This window comes from Pleurodeles waltl, chromosome 1_2 (assembly GCF_031143425.1).
Source record: "Pleurodeles waltl isolate 20211129_DDA chromosome 1_2, aPleWal1.hap1.20221129, whole genome shotgun sequence".
NCBI classification, from domain to species: Eukaryota; Metazoa; Chordata; class Amphibia; order Caudata; family Salamandridae; genus Pleurodeles; species Pleurodeles waltl.
Window position 1 is genome coordinate 102,141,584 of NC_090437.1, and position 16,831 is coordinate 102,158,414.

Consider the following 16,831-nt stretch of genomic DNA (forward strand, 5'->3'; position numbering starts at 1 on the left):
CCCATACACATTAGAGGGAGAATCCAGCCAGATGACTACAATTGCATGCTGATTGCTGAACATCTTCACTACAGCTGCTTGCTTAGAAAGCCGAATCACTTGCCTACATGGAGACGGTGTATTTTCAGACAACATGCTTACTTGCTAAGGTATGGGGGTGATGTCTTCCCAGGGGCAAACCTGAAGGGTGGATTAGGGCTTATCATGGTGTTCTCTAACCTAGTTTGGGTAGGAAATATAAATATATATTATTCCAGGTGACACCATGGTGGGACTGTTTGTATTTTACTCCCCTTGTCACAATTTTGCTTCTAGTGTGTTTTATTATCCTTATTATTGCAATACATGCCATCTTATCTAAGATGTAGTTACTTCAATAAACCTCTTTGAACTATACTCTGCTTCTGTTTATCAATCCCTGTGTGAGACTAATGTAGCGAAAAGAATTCCCCTGAGGAGTCCTCTCTGTCATGCGCCTGGTTGTCACAATCTTCCCCACTCTCAAGTGGAAATGAGGCACTGCTAGTTGGCCAGAAAACCGGGATTAGGCTGACAGGTGTCACATGGTGTGGGTCTGTACTCAGTAACCTACAATTCAGGTGATTCTGCCACCCAAATCCAGTAGTCTCACTAGGATAATGAGAACCTATGCAACACCCTAACATACAAATCACATTAGTACTCCAACGCTGAACAGCGTTTTGCACCCACAAAAAATATACTGACTGTTGTCGAGATGGCGGTAATAAATTAGACCTCTTGCCCTAGGGAAACACATCATTGTTTTTCCTCCAATACCAGCCCTTAAGGCTGTTATCAAAGCTAGCATCCTGAATGCAAAAGCATTACATCTACGTTGGATCCAATAGGCAACATCTTTGACAGCCACTGATGTTGACTATGTTTTTAATTCAAAACTACAGACCCAAGAATTCCTTCAATATGAACTTGAATACCCCATGTCCCCTAACATCTTGCTTCTTGAACAATATTGAGTCATAATTTATACTGATGGTTCAGCCCAGCCAGCTGTAGATACCAAACACCAATACTCCACCTCTTGCGCAGCCGTTAGCGGAGTAATGAGGGATGGTAAATTCCTTCCTCAATATACTTACACGCAGACCCTAGGGGGACTGCACAGCACAACTTGCAGAGCTTAACGCTCTAATTTTGGTACTGGAACACACAGATCCTGAATGTTCGGCATTGATTGTGTGTGATTCGTTCTACTGTGTCCAGTCCTTCAATGAATATTTCCACTACTGGCGCCTAAACTGGTTCAGTGATTCAAAAGGGAACACCATCAAGCACAGATTATTGTGGGGGAGGGTAGGAGATCTTAAAGACAAGCTACCAAAGGCTCATGTAGTTCATACATTGGGCCGTGAACGTGTTGCAATATACGTTGTAAGAAATACTTTGGCTGATGAAGCAGCCAAATCTACATTGGCTGCAGCTTCCGTTAATGCGACTATTCGTATACGAGACTGGATGATGAAACACTGGCTGCTGTGAAGGCCTCAGCTGACAGCAAGCCCTCACCTAAAGCATATCCTGCAAAATATTCCTACCACTTAAATGCCAACAAATAAAAGAGGCCACCATCAAACCCACACCACAGACACCCCTCTTAGTTTCCAACAAACCACTTTAATGTGTGTACCTTGACCATTGTGATCCCTTACAACCTGATTGCGTGTACAGATATATTTTCATTGCTGCCAATGCTTCATATTTGAATGGGTATGACCACAATGATCAGCTGATGCTCAAACTGTTAGTAAAGATTTGCAAGTCTTCATCGGGCATATCCTGTTGCTCCACTCCACTCGGACCAGGGCTCTGCCTTTGCCTCAAGGGCATGCAGGGACACCACGGCAATGATGTGTGTTCAACTGCATTTCTCTGCTCCCTAACACTCCAAGACAAATTTAGTTGTGTAGAAGAAAAACCAAGACTTAAAGCAATCCCTAACAGATAGAGTATTAGTTACAGGTCGTAGTTGGCTGCACTACCTGTATGGAATTCAGACAGCACTAAATAATCTGCCCACAAGGTCCTTTGTTGGGCACACCCATACAAAATCCGGTTTGGGATACCCGTGTATATTCCAGATATTGATGGCTCTGGCATGGTGATGGCAGAAACACCTTTTGACCTAAATGAACAAGTCACTGTCTTGCAGGAATTACAACAGTTCTGTGATGAAAACTGATCTGCAGATGCTGCCACCTTGGGAATGTGGGATTTGCCAAAAGGCAAGTTGAGGATCTAGTTTGTGAATAAATCGCTGTAAAAAAGGAATTTGGTCCATCATATAGAGCACAGGTTTCAGTCCGGGGAGTACACTATACCAGAACTGTCATTTTACTACCACTGCCTGGTTCTAAAGAAAAACGCTTAATTTCAGTTGACAATGTTAAACTACACCATGTGGCCAGTCCTGCACAGTAGACTAGACTACGAACCACCAAGAGATACATCTGCCAGTTCTCTTTTAGATGCGCAGGATCTAGTTTTTGCACGAACTGCTTCTGGTTACTTTGCCAACATCAACAATTCATTTTAAAACTCTTCAGCACCATCTGTAGCACCTGTATCAAAAGCATGTAAGCTGTACATGCAGCTTAAACATAACTATTTGATCCATTCATTGTACTATCAACGCATACTTCAGACTTTGCTTGCCTTTTTGCTTTGGATTGGTTTTGTGATCGTCTTGCTGATTGATGGTCATTATCCTTCTGAATGCTCTGCTGTCGAACTAGTAGTGAGGTTTTAAAACCTTACCTATCGTTACATAAGGTCCAAAGAGACTTGTCCCTTATGAACATTTCAGTTGTTCAAATTCCTGATGGGATTGTTTGGGTGCCATTCTTTATCTTTGGCCATAAGGAAATGATTCAAATTCTATATGTATTCAAAGTCCTGATCTTTGCCACCACATTATAAAGCTCAAGAAGTCTGTGCGTTAGAATTTCCTGAAACTTGGTGTAGTACTCGGTAGGAAACCTCTCTGGGCCAGGAGTCTTCCCAAGTACCACAGCAGAAATCGCCTTGTTCCCTTTCTCGGCCGAAAGAGGCTGATCCAGCATCTGTGATTCAGAAAGCAATAGTTGTGGGAGCGGCACATCACGTAAGGAGGAGGAGTCTGGTTCACTTTCCAATTTGGGGGTTGTTGTGTAAAGACACCGGTAATACCCGGCGTATGTATGTGCAGTACCCTGGAGGGTCCAATGGGTTTTTCCCTGGTTGTCCACAATTTCAGGTATTATTCTATTCACCAGTGGGCGGGTGGCAAGCCAGTACAGCAGCTTGCCGTTCCTGTTCCCTTATCCATATGCCCGAGCAACTGGAGACAAATCCCTCCCGGTACCAAGCTCAATTTTTAAGGTGCCTCTCCCCAGGGATAGGTGGCAAATTGTGCTTCCAATCAGATGGCATGGGCCTCCAAGCGGTCGAAGTGCTGGGATCAATCGGGTCCCATTTTCTTGATCCGGTCCCTGGGGTAGCCCTACTTGTAGCTTTACTGGTCGCCCATAAGGTACCGACCGAGCGGAGTGAGCAGATGTTGTTTTGGAAGTAGGCCTTAAGCACTTGTGTATTGCCTTTGCCTTGGAGGTACCAAGTGTTGAGCCGCCATAAGGAGCGTAAGTCTCCTGTAGGGGATCCAAGGTGGAGGAGAAGAGGGGGAATGATCAGAGATTCTGCACAGAAAAATCTGAATCTGGGATACCTCCCGACAGTCCGGAGCTGGCATAAACAGGAGGTCTATGCGAGAGTGGGTACTGTGCTCCACTTAAGTGTGGGTGTATTGACGACAGCAAGGATTCCATACCCTCCACACGATGCCAAGGGCAGAGGTCCAGCTCAAGAGGCATTGAGCACTGGCTCAGCAGAAGGCCGTGGGAATGCCTGTGGCATCCATGTCTGGTGCAGGGATCTCTTTGAAGTAACCTCCAACCAGCATCACCCCAGTGGAAGGGCCAATAGAACCTTGGAGATGTAACGCAGGAGGGCATCTAGGACCGCAGGGGGCACATAGGCACACACGGGACTCATAGTGGTTCCCTCTACCATTCCGGTAAGTACATGGAAGCGGCCGTGGTGGTCATAAACCTCTTGAGTAACAGTCATGGGAAAGAAGTGACAAAAGGGGATCGCCACCCTTCAACACTCTTGTGTATAGCCAGAGTAGTAGGCTCTTTCATAGCCCTGGCACGCAAGGAATGAACAATGGTTCCCCAGTAGGTGGGTCTCCTGAAGTAGCAGGGCATTTGGGAGGAATTATTGTGTGTACCGCTTGGCCACAGTGTGCTTCACGTGGTCTAGAAGTCCATTTAAATTCCAGGACATAACTTTCAAGGGCCCCATGTCTACATGGAATCATTGCATGTGAATCAACAGGGCCAGGAACCCTCAACCCTTTGGGGGGCAAAGCATTCATCCAACGTGTGTGTGGAGGGCTAATGTACCCAGTGTAAAGTGCAGATTTTACTGAGTGCAAACCAAAACATAAAGTCAGAACTAAACCAATATAAATTCTCTCCTTTGGAAACAGAACAGTATACAATCCCACGCACCTCAGCAACATCTTACCCCATACATCCACCCCAGAAGCATCTGTTGCCTACAAACTACAGACAAAAGCAAAACACAACTTGTTGTTGGGAACAGAGTGGTGGACCCCTCCATTGTAAAGGCTCACATGCAACCATTAGGAAGTGGAATGAGCATCAGATGATGTGGAACAGTGCCTGCCACCTACTTCGATTCCAGAAGTTCACAAAGTCATATTGGAGGACTCTGCGACAGGTCAGTTTCTACCACCTGATCTGTAGGAGGAGAGAAAGCCGCAGCGCAGGGGCTGTCAGGACTCGCCAGGTAGTCTACCGCTGGTGGCAGGTAGGAAGGAGCACTAAACGGGTAGTGGCGGTTCTCTTGCATAAGGAAATGGGGTGTAAAAGCCAGGCTTTCCTGCACCATGGCCTCTGCTAGAGCGGTTGCAATGTCTCTTTGGTTTTGGAGGCGTGTGCAGGCTGCCTCCGGGGTATCAAAGAAATTAATTTTATTCTCTAATACAACTCTAAGCCAGGCCAGGAATAGCAGCCTTTAAGTAGGATTAAGTGCTTGTAGTTTGTTTTACCGCTGCATAGGTGTGTATTGGGTCTGCACCTCCCTGGTGTAGTCCAGAAAGATGAGCACCTTGGCATCATCACACCTCAGGTCTGAACGAGCATGAACCTCTCTCAGAATAGCATCTCTGCTTTTGAAGCCAAGGGTACGGGCAATCATGGGTCTGTGCGGCACTCCTGGATGCGCTCTGGGTGTCAGGGCTCTATGCACACTCTTGATCGCAACCCAAAGGAATAGTTGCTCCGGGGCATCCAAGATTTGATCCAGGTTTCCAGGAACTCTGTTGCCTGTGATGGCTCTGCACCCTTAGGTATTTTCCAAAAAAACGTAAATTGTTGCACCAAGCACAATTTTCTGCGCCTTCCACTCAGCGATAGAGTTCTGCAGTATGGGAGAGGAGTTGGGAGAAGTGAGATTTTAAGGTGGTGACATCAACCTTCACCATGGACAGGCAGGTCTCAGCCTCTGAGATTCTGCTTGTGGCATTATGCAGGTCCTTAGCAACACAAAAGGATGATGGACGGAGTTATGACATTTTTTAGACACTCCCTCCCAGTCACAGATCTTGGTTAAATCCATTGTTCTTTTGCTCACTATGCCACCCCAGTTTGGACCCAGCCATATGCAAATCCGTCTTGACCCTGTTCCCCATGGGAACAATACATCCCGAACCACCAGGCCCGGTCCTCTCTGGATGGAAACAAGCATCCTGGGACTGGTTTCAGGGTATTACCCCTCATCAGCCAGGCTTACTTCACTTCAGTGGCGTGGAAAGCACAGGGCCCACATCTGGGCATACCAGTCCCACTTAGGGTGATAAATGCAGAAAGAACAAGTGATGGACAGAATGCTAAACAGTGTCAAACATTCACATTGACAGTTCCTCCAGTCGTCGCGGTCCAGTCCTCAGTCTTGTACTCCACAGTGATATGGGAAGTAGAGCCTCAGCACCCCAAAATGCCAATGCCCATTTGGGGCAGGGACCCCTGCTCCTGACAGCAAAGCCCCAGGACAGACAAGGGGCAGGGGGCAGGCGACTAGGGATCCGCAGGGGCATGCTGCTAGTGTTCTGCAGGCCAGAATGGGCATTCACCCCCCCCTGTAAAGTCTCACTGCACCTCTCTCAAAGCCAGGCGGGCTGCAAAGGCCTTACTCCGTGACAGAAGCAGCCCCCAGCGCAGGAGGCAGAGAAAAATCGCAGATGAGGGGGCAGCCTCACAAACAGGCAGTGCCTGGTGTCTCTCAGCAGTGATTCCAGTGGCTGTTCAGCCGCTACTGGCGGTCTGCGCAGTCAGGGGACCCAGTGACTCAACAGCACCGGCATTATGCAGGGCGCCATGTTGGGGAAGGACAGGAATCCCTGCGCACAGTGAACAATTGGTGCACCGGTGCCACACCAAGAGCAGATATCACATTTGCAGGTCTGAGGGTACTGTATCACACCTCTAGAAAGCGGCTGGCATCCTGATGGCATGGAGATGGGAGTGGATGACGGAGGGGTCCGGAGCACTCTTTGAGTGCGACTGCTATCTTGACGCTCCAAGCCACACCCCTTCATTATCACTTTTTAAAGATATAAATGTTAATGAGTTAAATGCCTCTGGTGAACTTTTAAAATCTACACAGAATTATTTGAGGAATAATGACTATGAAAAATCTGAAGTTGGCTTAGGATTCACTTTCCTCTGATCAACTTTTATTCTATTTGGTAGGTAGAAAGAACCCCTTCTCCCTGCCTGATGATAATCTGCCCCAGCCACCGGTCTCCAATTGATTCCATTCTTACTTCATTGGTGAAATTAAATAACAAACAACTAATAGTTCAATAGCACTTATTATCAATGTTATCCTCAGTTTTAAGAGCTTTTATAATGGATGTTCTTGTACTGGCATTGAATTTGATCAAGGTTAAAACTTATCAGCTGTTCCTTCATCCTCATGGTCCCATCGCCCAGATGATACTTATTCCTCTGAAGTGGGTAAATCCTTTACAGAAACTTCAGTGACAAATACTGACAAGGAAACCATTATGATCTCAGACTCCAACTTTTACCACAATTTTGATTTGAATGTTCACTGGTCACCCAAAGTCAGATGCAGTGGGTGAACTAAATAATGCAGATAGACCCCCCTTATTGGGGATGACATAAATACAATCTTGTTTAAATACTGGTACAGTGAAAGTTCATCTGGAAGCTTCTAGTTTGTCTGATGTTGTAGTTGAAAACCCTTCCTAGTCGTTCATAGCTGAAGGTCTAAGGAAGTAAAAATTACCTAAAGTTCATAGAATTAAAAGAAATTGGGAAAATAATGAGGTTTGCTAAATCACCTGAGTTAGTGAAATCAGAGGAAATTCCTGTTGTCGTAGTGTCCTCCGTTTTTCTCACAAGTCCAACTCCAAAAGGAAATCCCCCCAGAAATTGACGATATTTTTTGCAATAATGCATTTTCTTCTGTCTGTGTACATTTAGAGTGTGATAAGGGAAATGTTAGCACCGTGTATTGCTCAGGAGTGTCTGTTTATTCACGGAAAAGTTTGTTACTCAGTCCTAATGCAATTAGTTTTTTCATAGATTCGAGCCAGATTTCAGACCCTCTGAAAGGTTGCCTGTAAAAGAACAGCCAGTTCTTGGGAATTCCACTCATGTTTTAAAATTAATCGATTTGTTTTCTTCTCCTTGTGCTAACTTTGCTTTGAATCAGTAGGCTATTTCAACTATTCTTTTTTTGACCCATGGCTCACTTTTTCACAGGATATCACTCTGGTGGAATTGAAGACTTGTGCTAATAGGGATCAAGTGACCCGTGATCCCATTGGTCACTTCTTTTCCAAAGTTGTATCCTCCTTAATATTGAAACATAACAAGTCTCTTTTTAAAATGGGCATTGATGTTCTACCTGTGATTGGGTCAGGTTATAACACCGCTCAATGCACTACTTTCTCTAATGCTCACGCATTACATGCATATAGTTGTATTGCTCAAACTATGCCTCCTGCCCGGTTGAAGTCTTTTGCAGCCAACTTGACTGTTACTAATTTTAGTGGCCTTAGGGAAGATGAGGAGAAATTAGGATTGAAAGTGTTGATGATGACTTGAAGGATAACAGTTGGTCTCAGATTCCAAATGAACTCTCTTTTAATTCTTCTTCGTAGCACCTTGTGGAAACTTTGTTGCTGGAATGTGGCTGGACTTCAAGCTCTTTGTTCCGTGTCTAATTTAGATAATTTTTTGATGATACATTAATTATTTGTTTGCAAGAAATGTAGTTACTAAATGATTTTGACCTAAATTTGTGTTTTGTGTCGTGTTCCCCTGCCATCCCCTCAATTAAGTTATCCCAGTGGTGGACTGGCTATTTTGTTGCAATTATCGTTTGGATGGAAAAAAAATCAGCTTTCACATTCTCTTCCCTGTGCTTTGGTTGTTTAATGTACCTGCATGGGGATTGATAATATAACTCATGAACTTTTACTTTGTAATATTTATTTAGGTCCTACTGCTAATTTGTTGTACTTCTGTCTGTACTTTAAAAGACTCTTTTGTTTATTAGCTAACTACCCAAAATCTATTCTATTGGTCTTGGATGATTTTAATATAAGAATAAATGATTCTGATTATAGGAACATGGGCTTCTCAGAATTAGATGCTTATCGGGAACTCTCGTTTCCTTGCTTTCCCAATAATGTCGTGCTCAGTCATCTACTTCGTCATGGGCTCTGGAGTTAAATGTGGCCAGGATTAATGGTCTGTTTAATCTGTACTCCATAATTTCTCTTGGCAGAGAGGTTTGTACTGATCACATATTGAATACATTTGTATTCAATGCTGGGCTTTTTGTATTTTTAAAATTTCAGAAATTCATCCCCACTTTTGCAGTGATCACTCTCAGCTTATTGTTATGCTAGATCTTTGTCCGGTTGTAAGGTGAGAGGCAAAGGCCCCTAGTTTTGAATTAAGATCTCATTCTGGCCATGTATATGTTTGGAAATATGTGCCACAAGATGTTATATTGCCTTGGTTGAGCAAGTCATTTATGGTGCTTTCCTTGTCGTAGCATGTCGCCAATTTGTAGCCATTTTTTTGCTCAATGCGGAATACCTTTGCAACAGAAATAAAAACTTGTATCAGGGCTCCTAGGTGTCTGGATATCCCTCAGAGGTCGAGAGCTATTAAACTCTAAGTTAGAAAGGAAAACTAATATATAAATCAAAGTTATAGTTTGATCTTCAGTCTGTGGTTTCTACTAATAATATGTGTAAATTCTGGCTGGTAATAGCCAGATGTTTGGATAGAGATCAGAGGAAAATTCCTACCTGAGAAGACGAAGATCTTTGGCGTTCTCATTTTTGTGCCTTGTGTCTTCTTCTTCCTATCGCCTCTCCCCACTCAATTTGGGACTTAGATGCTCTAAAACTAGCGCTGGTGCATCGGGATTTTCTTTTGATGAAATTGTCTAAGCCATTACTAGCTTAAATAATAGTTGTGCTTGGTGACCACTTGGTATTCCTACCTTATTAAAACAGCCCCGTTTATGGTCAGGTATCCTGATATTTGCTGTCGATCTTCATTTAAAGAGGGAAACCGTGCCGTAATCTTGGGAAGGTTGTAACATCATTCCCCTTTATATAAAAAAAAGAAAAGGGGATCAAATCCTTTTTTTTAAACTATCATACTATTAGGTTTCACTCGGAAGATGTCTGCCAAATGTTTAAATCAAGTCATCTAGACTCATGGGTGCAATCTGCTGGGTTATTACCTATTGAGCAGTCAGACTTTTGGAAAGGGTGCTCTACCATGGATAATATTTTGCTCTTACTCATGATTGGTGAAAAGTATATGAGGCTGCATAAAATTAAGATTTATGTAATGTTTCTTGATTTCATCAGTGTTTTCGATTCTGTTGATTACTCCATTCTTCGCCATAAATGTGAGAGATTGGGTATATCTTCTGAATTGTCACCTCTGATCTCCCTTTATTTTGCGAATTGGTTGAGTGAGGTTTCCTGGGCTCAGGAAATTAATTTTCAGGTAAAATCCCAGTTGGCAATGACCTTAAGCAGAGTTGCATTTTTGCTCCTTTATTTTCTTCATTTTTGTCTGATTTTCCCGCTATTTTGAAGCAGGGAGTTGCTGATCCTCCTAAATTTAGATCAAGGGAAGCTTATATCCTATTATATGCCGACAATTTAGTATTATTGTCTTACACCTATCGGCTTACAGAAACAATTGAACATTTTAGCTTCTTTTTCACATTATTTTACCGTAAATGACAGGAAAGCTAAAGTTATGTTAATTGATGCAAAAGGTTTTAAGTCTCCTAGAACTTGGTTTTTAAAGGGAAAAATGGAGGTGGTAAAAGAATATACATATTTAGATTTAACCATCTCAAATAATTCGTCTTGGGTCCCACATAATATCTTTCTGGCTGCAAAATCAAAGTCTACAGGAATTGGCCTTTTACAGTTTTTTTAATGCACAAGGAAGGATGGATGTTTATTCGCAGTTAAAGGTCTATATCACCAGTGTGGTTTTTATTGTCTTATATGGAATAGAAGTGCATTCTTCATTTATTACCATTTCTAATATTGAATCTGTTATACAGAAGTGTTACCTTAGTGTACATCCCTCCAGCTCTGTTGAGATGTTTCATCTTGTACTGGATATTTTCTTCTGTGCCTACTGCCAAATAATTTGATACTTCTAGCAATTATTCAGGAGTCCCGAAATTCACTGTAAAAAGTAATTTGGTGGGAATTGGCTAGGGACAATGGAATGACTTGCACCTTTGGAACTGTATATTCTGATTGCCTACAGCAGCTGGCCATAAATAGTGATGAGGTGGTATTGTACCAATCATGTAGTTTCCTAAAGGGTTACTTGAAAATGCAAATGCTTCCAGCTTGATCTATAGCATTGTTTAAAAATAAATAAATGACTGCCTGGGCTCTAAGTTTGTAAAAGTGGTGAGACGCAATTCTATCTGAAGGCAAAACTATGTCCGCTTGTACGTACATTTTATACGAAATCCAGATTTAATCAGATTGTGTTGGGTGATTATGTGTGGATTAAGAAGGATGGGGGTTTCCCATCAAAGATGCTGTCAGTAATGTGGAGCTGACAAGCAGGATTTGAACCATGTAATTTTTTCTGTCCTGGCTTCTTTTACCTGCAAAAAAAAAGTTGTATGTCATGTGTTTCAAGCTATTCCAAAGCAACGCAAGAAGAAGCACTTTACTTTTTTTTAAAACCGTTCCACTGTTAATATTTGTTATCACTTAATGAGTAGTTTTAAGAGCTTTTTGATATAAATGTATCTATTTATATTTATTATAGTGTATTTTGTTTGTTCTCATCTTGTTTTGTATGGTCTTAATCATATTTATTTTAACTCCGTGTTTATTATTGATTGTGGTTTTAAGTTTCATCTGTGGATGCACATTAAGGATTAAATAAATAATAGATGATATTGTGCATGTTTGTTTTGAAACGTTTTCATATTGCTGTGTGCAGATAGCGTATATCAGTGTCATGTAGGCAACAAAGTATTGTGTTGGTGCAATCTGAAGAATAGAATCCATGTTGGCTACATGGAACGAATGATCTTTTTGTTGCACTCTGGATTTGGTCAGAGTACCTTTTCATTGCCTTAGTTGATGACACAACTGAATGTTCTCCATTTTTAGATTGTCGAGATATCACTATCATACAGTAGTATCCTGACTGTTCCACCCGTTGGTCTAAGGTACTGTTATATCTTCCCCAGGTTTTGTTCCTGTTGATGCTCAGTATTCCGAAAGCCTTGTGCAGCAGCGCCTCTTTTGAAGTGCCAGTGACATCGCCTCTGTTTTCGTTGCTGTTTTACCTGGTGGGCCTCACTTTAATTTCCTTTCATGTCATCATGTGCACCTCAGCCGACAGCTCGTGTTATTTCTGCAGTATACCATGGGTGATGGCCGTAGGAATAATGCTCTTAATTTCCGCCCTTCTGTGTGTGATTTTATCCATCATTGGAAAGAGGCTTCAGTCTCCCCTTACTTCTAGCAAGGTAAGACTATTTTAAAATCATTTACAAGAGTGAACGTAATTCATGCTGCCGTTTGTATCCTTAAATCACAGAGAGTTACTAAAAAGGTATACTTTTTCACATTATATATACTGTTCAGCACGTCCAAGCTTTTCTGTCTTATTCTGAAACATCAGGTGGCTAGGTTAGCCACAAGGCTAATTACAGGAGATCAGGCAATAATTATCTTGCTTACAAAGTCAGTGCAACTGAAATTCGCCTTACCACTGCCTCCCATTGTCCTATTTTTCATTGTCGTTCCTTTGTATCTTTATTGGTAGCTAGTGAAACGACCGCCCATTGTAGTGCTACGGAAACATGAGTGCACGACTTAAAACACAAGGAAACCATTCCCCAAAATTCTCAAAAGACTTGAATTCACTATTAACATCCAGCCCACAGCCTTATTGGCATCTTCACTTTTACAGGAACTAAAAGACCCATTTTATAATATGTGGTAATGTTCAAAACATTAATTTGTAACAACGGGGGGGGGCAGCAAAAAATTAAACCATTCTAAGATAAGCACTGGCCCTTGTCATTAAAGCGAGGAGCAGTGGCCTCTTGACAGTAGTTAAAGTGAAATTGACCCCTTTATTTCACCAGTGCTGGGCAAAACGTTACTAGCTGTACTTAGGAGTCTACTCTGAAACCATACAGTCGACACCAGGCTTCTCCATTGTGAGCTACTAGTGGCTCTCCACTAATATTCAACCTGTAAGAACCCCATTCTCTTCTCTTACAGAGGAGGGCTGATTGGTAGCGAATTCTCGAATGACAGCCCTTTTCAGAGTGAAGGCGGGTTGCATGCATCCCTGCTGCTAAAAGAGCTCAAAGAAATGGTCAGAAACAAAGAATCGTGCTCCCTGGTATCAAATGGAGTTTATGGAAAAGAGCGGTACAACTGACAATATCATGGCACTTCCAGTTCTATCCAACCATTAAATAAAAAAGAAATACATAAAACTGTATGCCCGCTTTATCAATTTTAGACCATATGTGATCGCATTTGCAGATACAGGCTCTTAGCAAAGCTGATTGCATAGAGCATACATCTCAAACAATTAAGAGGCATCCCGGCCTCTACACCAACACCTGGATATAAGTAAAACTAGATGCTAAGACATTAACCTCCTAAATTTACACCCTTGCAAGGCTTAAGCAAGACTGTATCCTTTCCCTATTGTATTTAATCTATACCTTTCCGACTGCGCCCTATTTCTTACTTTCTTTTTTTTTTTTTTAAACACCAGACCCTGACCACCAAAACTAGGAGGTATCCGACGCCTAAGCTTTTGTATATATATGATAACAGTCATCACAGAGAGAACTAGAATGGGAATTCAGCACACCTGCGATAACCTTGGAAGCTATTGCAGCAATAACAGATTGAGCATAAATCTTGAAAAATCAAACGATTTAATTTTTTGAAATGGGAAACTTTCAAAATCATAGTGGAATCTAAACAGAGAGCAAATCAAGAGAGACAGTACCTCAGAATCACTGAGTCAAACGTACTATCACACAAAGTTAAAATTTTAAGTAAAGTCATTAATGTTAGCTATAATAAGACTGCCCAATAACTTGACAATTCGCATCATTGCTGAATGTAAAGAAAATGTCATTCATTCTTCCCCTAAATTATGGCTGGAAAATACTTCAAACGTGGCTCGATGTTATACTATCCCATCTATTCAGGTACATTTTTCCCCTTCCAACTTCCACATCCCATGCACAGTTAAACCTGAACTTGGAATTCTGCTTTGCCAAACAGCAATTCTTGCAAGAGTCGCACACAGTCAGCTCCTTGCACAGTTGGAAAAACTACAAAACTAGGCTCACTACAATCACTGTTATGACTCCATCTTGGGAAAGCTGATTGAATGAACCAAGTTGACCATTTTCCAAGCTTCATCCAGCACTAAACAACTTCAGCATGCAAGAAACTTTGAAACTAATTCTTCATGGGTGCTGTTCATAGAAACTCTAAACAATCAAACCTGCACTCTTAACATTTGAATTAGATCTAAATTACAGCCAGTTGATGATTCACCATAGCATATTATTATCTCGTTATAGTAAAAACAAACTGCAGCCTTTCTTGGTAGAAAGCTGTTCAACAAACTTCAAAAACCTTTTTGCCAGACTTAGTTTTGGTTAATTTAACACTGGAGGGATGCAAAACATTGGAAAAATCGAAAACTATAGCGTGCTTCCATATTATATGTCTGATGTAAGGGATCTGTGGACCGTTTCCCATGTTGTTGCTATAGTCTTTACACAGAAAGAAAAGGCCTATTGTTTCAAGCCCTCCGTTGACTGGAATTAGAACATGTGCTTCTGCTGTAAGAGAATATTTCAGCACTGCGGAAAATGCCTTTGGTTGTCCTGCGGTGTGCAAACAAAATCATGAAAATAGCACAGAGTAAATTGACTGCATAGATTCAGGAATCAAAACTTCATTTTTAACTGTCCGATCGTCTGGCCTACATGTCTCAGTGTTATTGTTTATCCTTAGCATGAGATCTGATTTATCAGTTTTATTTCTGTTTTCTAAATTGTTGTCATTGATATTGTAAGGATTTTAATTAACTGCATAATATAATTGTTATTGTTATTACTCTCCGTTCTATGTTATGCAGACCAGTATACAAAATTAGAGACTTTTGCTTGGTTGAAGCAATATATCAGTACCAAAATTAAAAATTTTTGTATTTGAGATGAAAATGTGTGTACTTTCAAAATTGAGAAGGTGATGTTTGGAGAAAAATAATTGACATTTCAAAACATATTTAAAGCTGATATTTGAGTGATAAAACTTAAACTGTGCTGAGGATACCATTACTAATATTATTTACTTGGCGCTGGGGCATTGCAGCTATGGCTGTTTTCTATTACCCATGTAGAGGCATTCCTCATTGACAATGCATTTTTTACATTAGGGCTGGCAGCTGTGTCTGATGCACTGAAGTGATTGCTGCTAGTAATCTTGTACATGGTGGACACTAATGTAAACTTGTCTGATGTGGTTACTATTGCACCTCTACGAACATTAGTAGGTTGGGAGGATTTTCATTGAACAAAATGAGCCCTTATTATGGAAAAGATGTTAGACAACTGATCTACATTCAGACAAAGTAATAACTGAGGATGACCAGCGTGCTCAAAAGGTATTTAGTGGAAGTAGATTAAAACCAATGTGCACTATTTTTTGCCCAACATGGAAGGAGATTTTTCACAGAGATATTTTTGCTGACTTCTGGTTGCATTTAGTTATTCTTTAAGCAACTTGCTGCCCCAAATATGTTGCAGATTGAACAACTCCAGTGAGGTGTCTAAGGAAAGCTCCCAGAGATTCTTATACCCATCTCATAGCTTTTCTTCCAAGACAAAAGCTCTTAAGGTGTTTCAAGTGAGCAGCATGAGGCAGTATCCCCAAAGCCTCAAAACCCATCAGTCAGTCATGCTCACCAGCTGCATTGTCTTCTCAGGACGTAGACACCTAGAAATTATCAACAGGCCAGACTGAAACACAGCAAGCATTAGGAGTGCATCAATCTGAAACTGATGGAAGGACTATGGCTGGCGCTGGTCACTTAAAGGAAGAAGCCAAGCAGGAGGAAGTGGAGTTGGAGGACTTGACACTGACCAGGAGAACAATGCAGGGATTTTTGAGTGGTGGATACCTAAGTCAGTTAAAACCCTCCAGCTAAACTGCCAGTTAGTCCTGAATTCCCAGTGATGTGATCCCGAAGCTAGGTAATGTGTCAAATGGCAAATCTTGTCTTCTTTGTGGGGAAGATCACATCCTACTTGGGAAGCTCTACACTGGACCTGTTAACTTCTCCTCTATTTCTCTACTTTGATTTTCATCCCTTTCAGACACTGTCATCCTTAGTAACTCCTCATAATTTGGAGGAAATAATAAAATGCGGCAATGTGCAGTTAACATCTCACTTTTGACCTCTAATTATTATTTACTTTCCTTCGAAGGAATCTGTTGGCCTCAAAGCCTGGAGGAAATTAAATCCACCACCATTCAGAATCCTTTTAGAGGATAATACAACACAAAACTTTATTTGGCTTGGAACTGGCTGTTGAATCTAGCAATTGAGATATGCAAATAAAACACTTGAACATCCATTTCCGAGTCCTTGCTTCCTAGTTCACTTGCAGGTGTCCTTTGGGACAGCACATAGTTTAATACACTGGATTTCCTGTATTGGTGTTTGCTGTTGCAGATTAAATTTGACTCTCATTTGTATTTCATGGGTTGTGCAAGGAGTCATTTAACTGAGATAGGAAAATGTGGCCCTGGAAACTTGTAGAATTGGAAGAGCAGCCTGATGAATTAATTTGCTATGCAGTCTTTTCAATACGTACATTAGAGGTGAGGCTTTGCTATTCTGACCGGTAGATTGCTTTCATGCTTAAATAAGTACCAAAGATATTTATAATTCTCCTTTGTTGAACAAAAAAATATTCTAGAGCGAGATAGTATGTTTTCCTTAGTCCTAACACCAGTAAGTCTGTCACCAGCTTTATAACTGATATTGAAACACTTATTAGTTTAAGTGACTTTAATGTTCATATTGAGAGTGTTATTAGAATAAATGTTAAAAACGCA

General features: G+C 41.5%; 1 protein-coding gene across 3 annotated transcripts in view; it reads left to right on the top strand.

The window, feature by feature from the left end:
• The window catches only part of PIGG (phosphatidylinositol glycan anchor biosynthesis class G (EMM blood group)), a 990,222-nt gene that overhangs the window by 324,190 nt on the left and 649,201 nt on the right, over positions 1-16,831 (top strand). For all 3 annotated transcript variants that reach the window (XM_069236721.1, XM_069236724.1, XM_069236727.1), the window contains one exon: positions 11,905-12,186. In XM_069236721.1, coding sequence (XP_069092822.1) covers positions 11,905-12,186 — 282 coding nt within the window. The remainder of the gene's footprint in view (positions 1-11,904; positions 12,187-16,831) is intronic.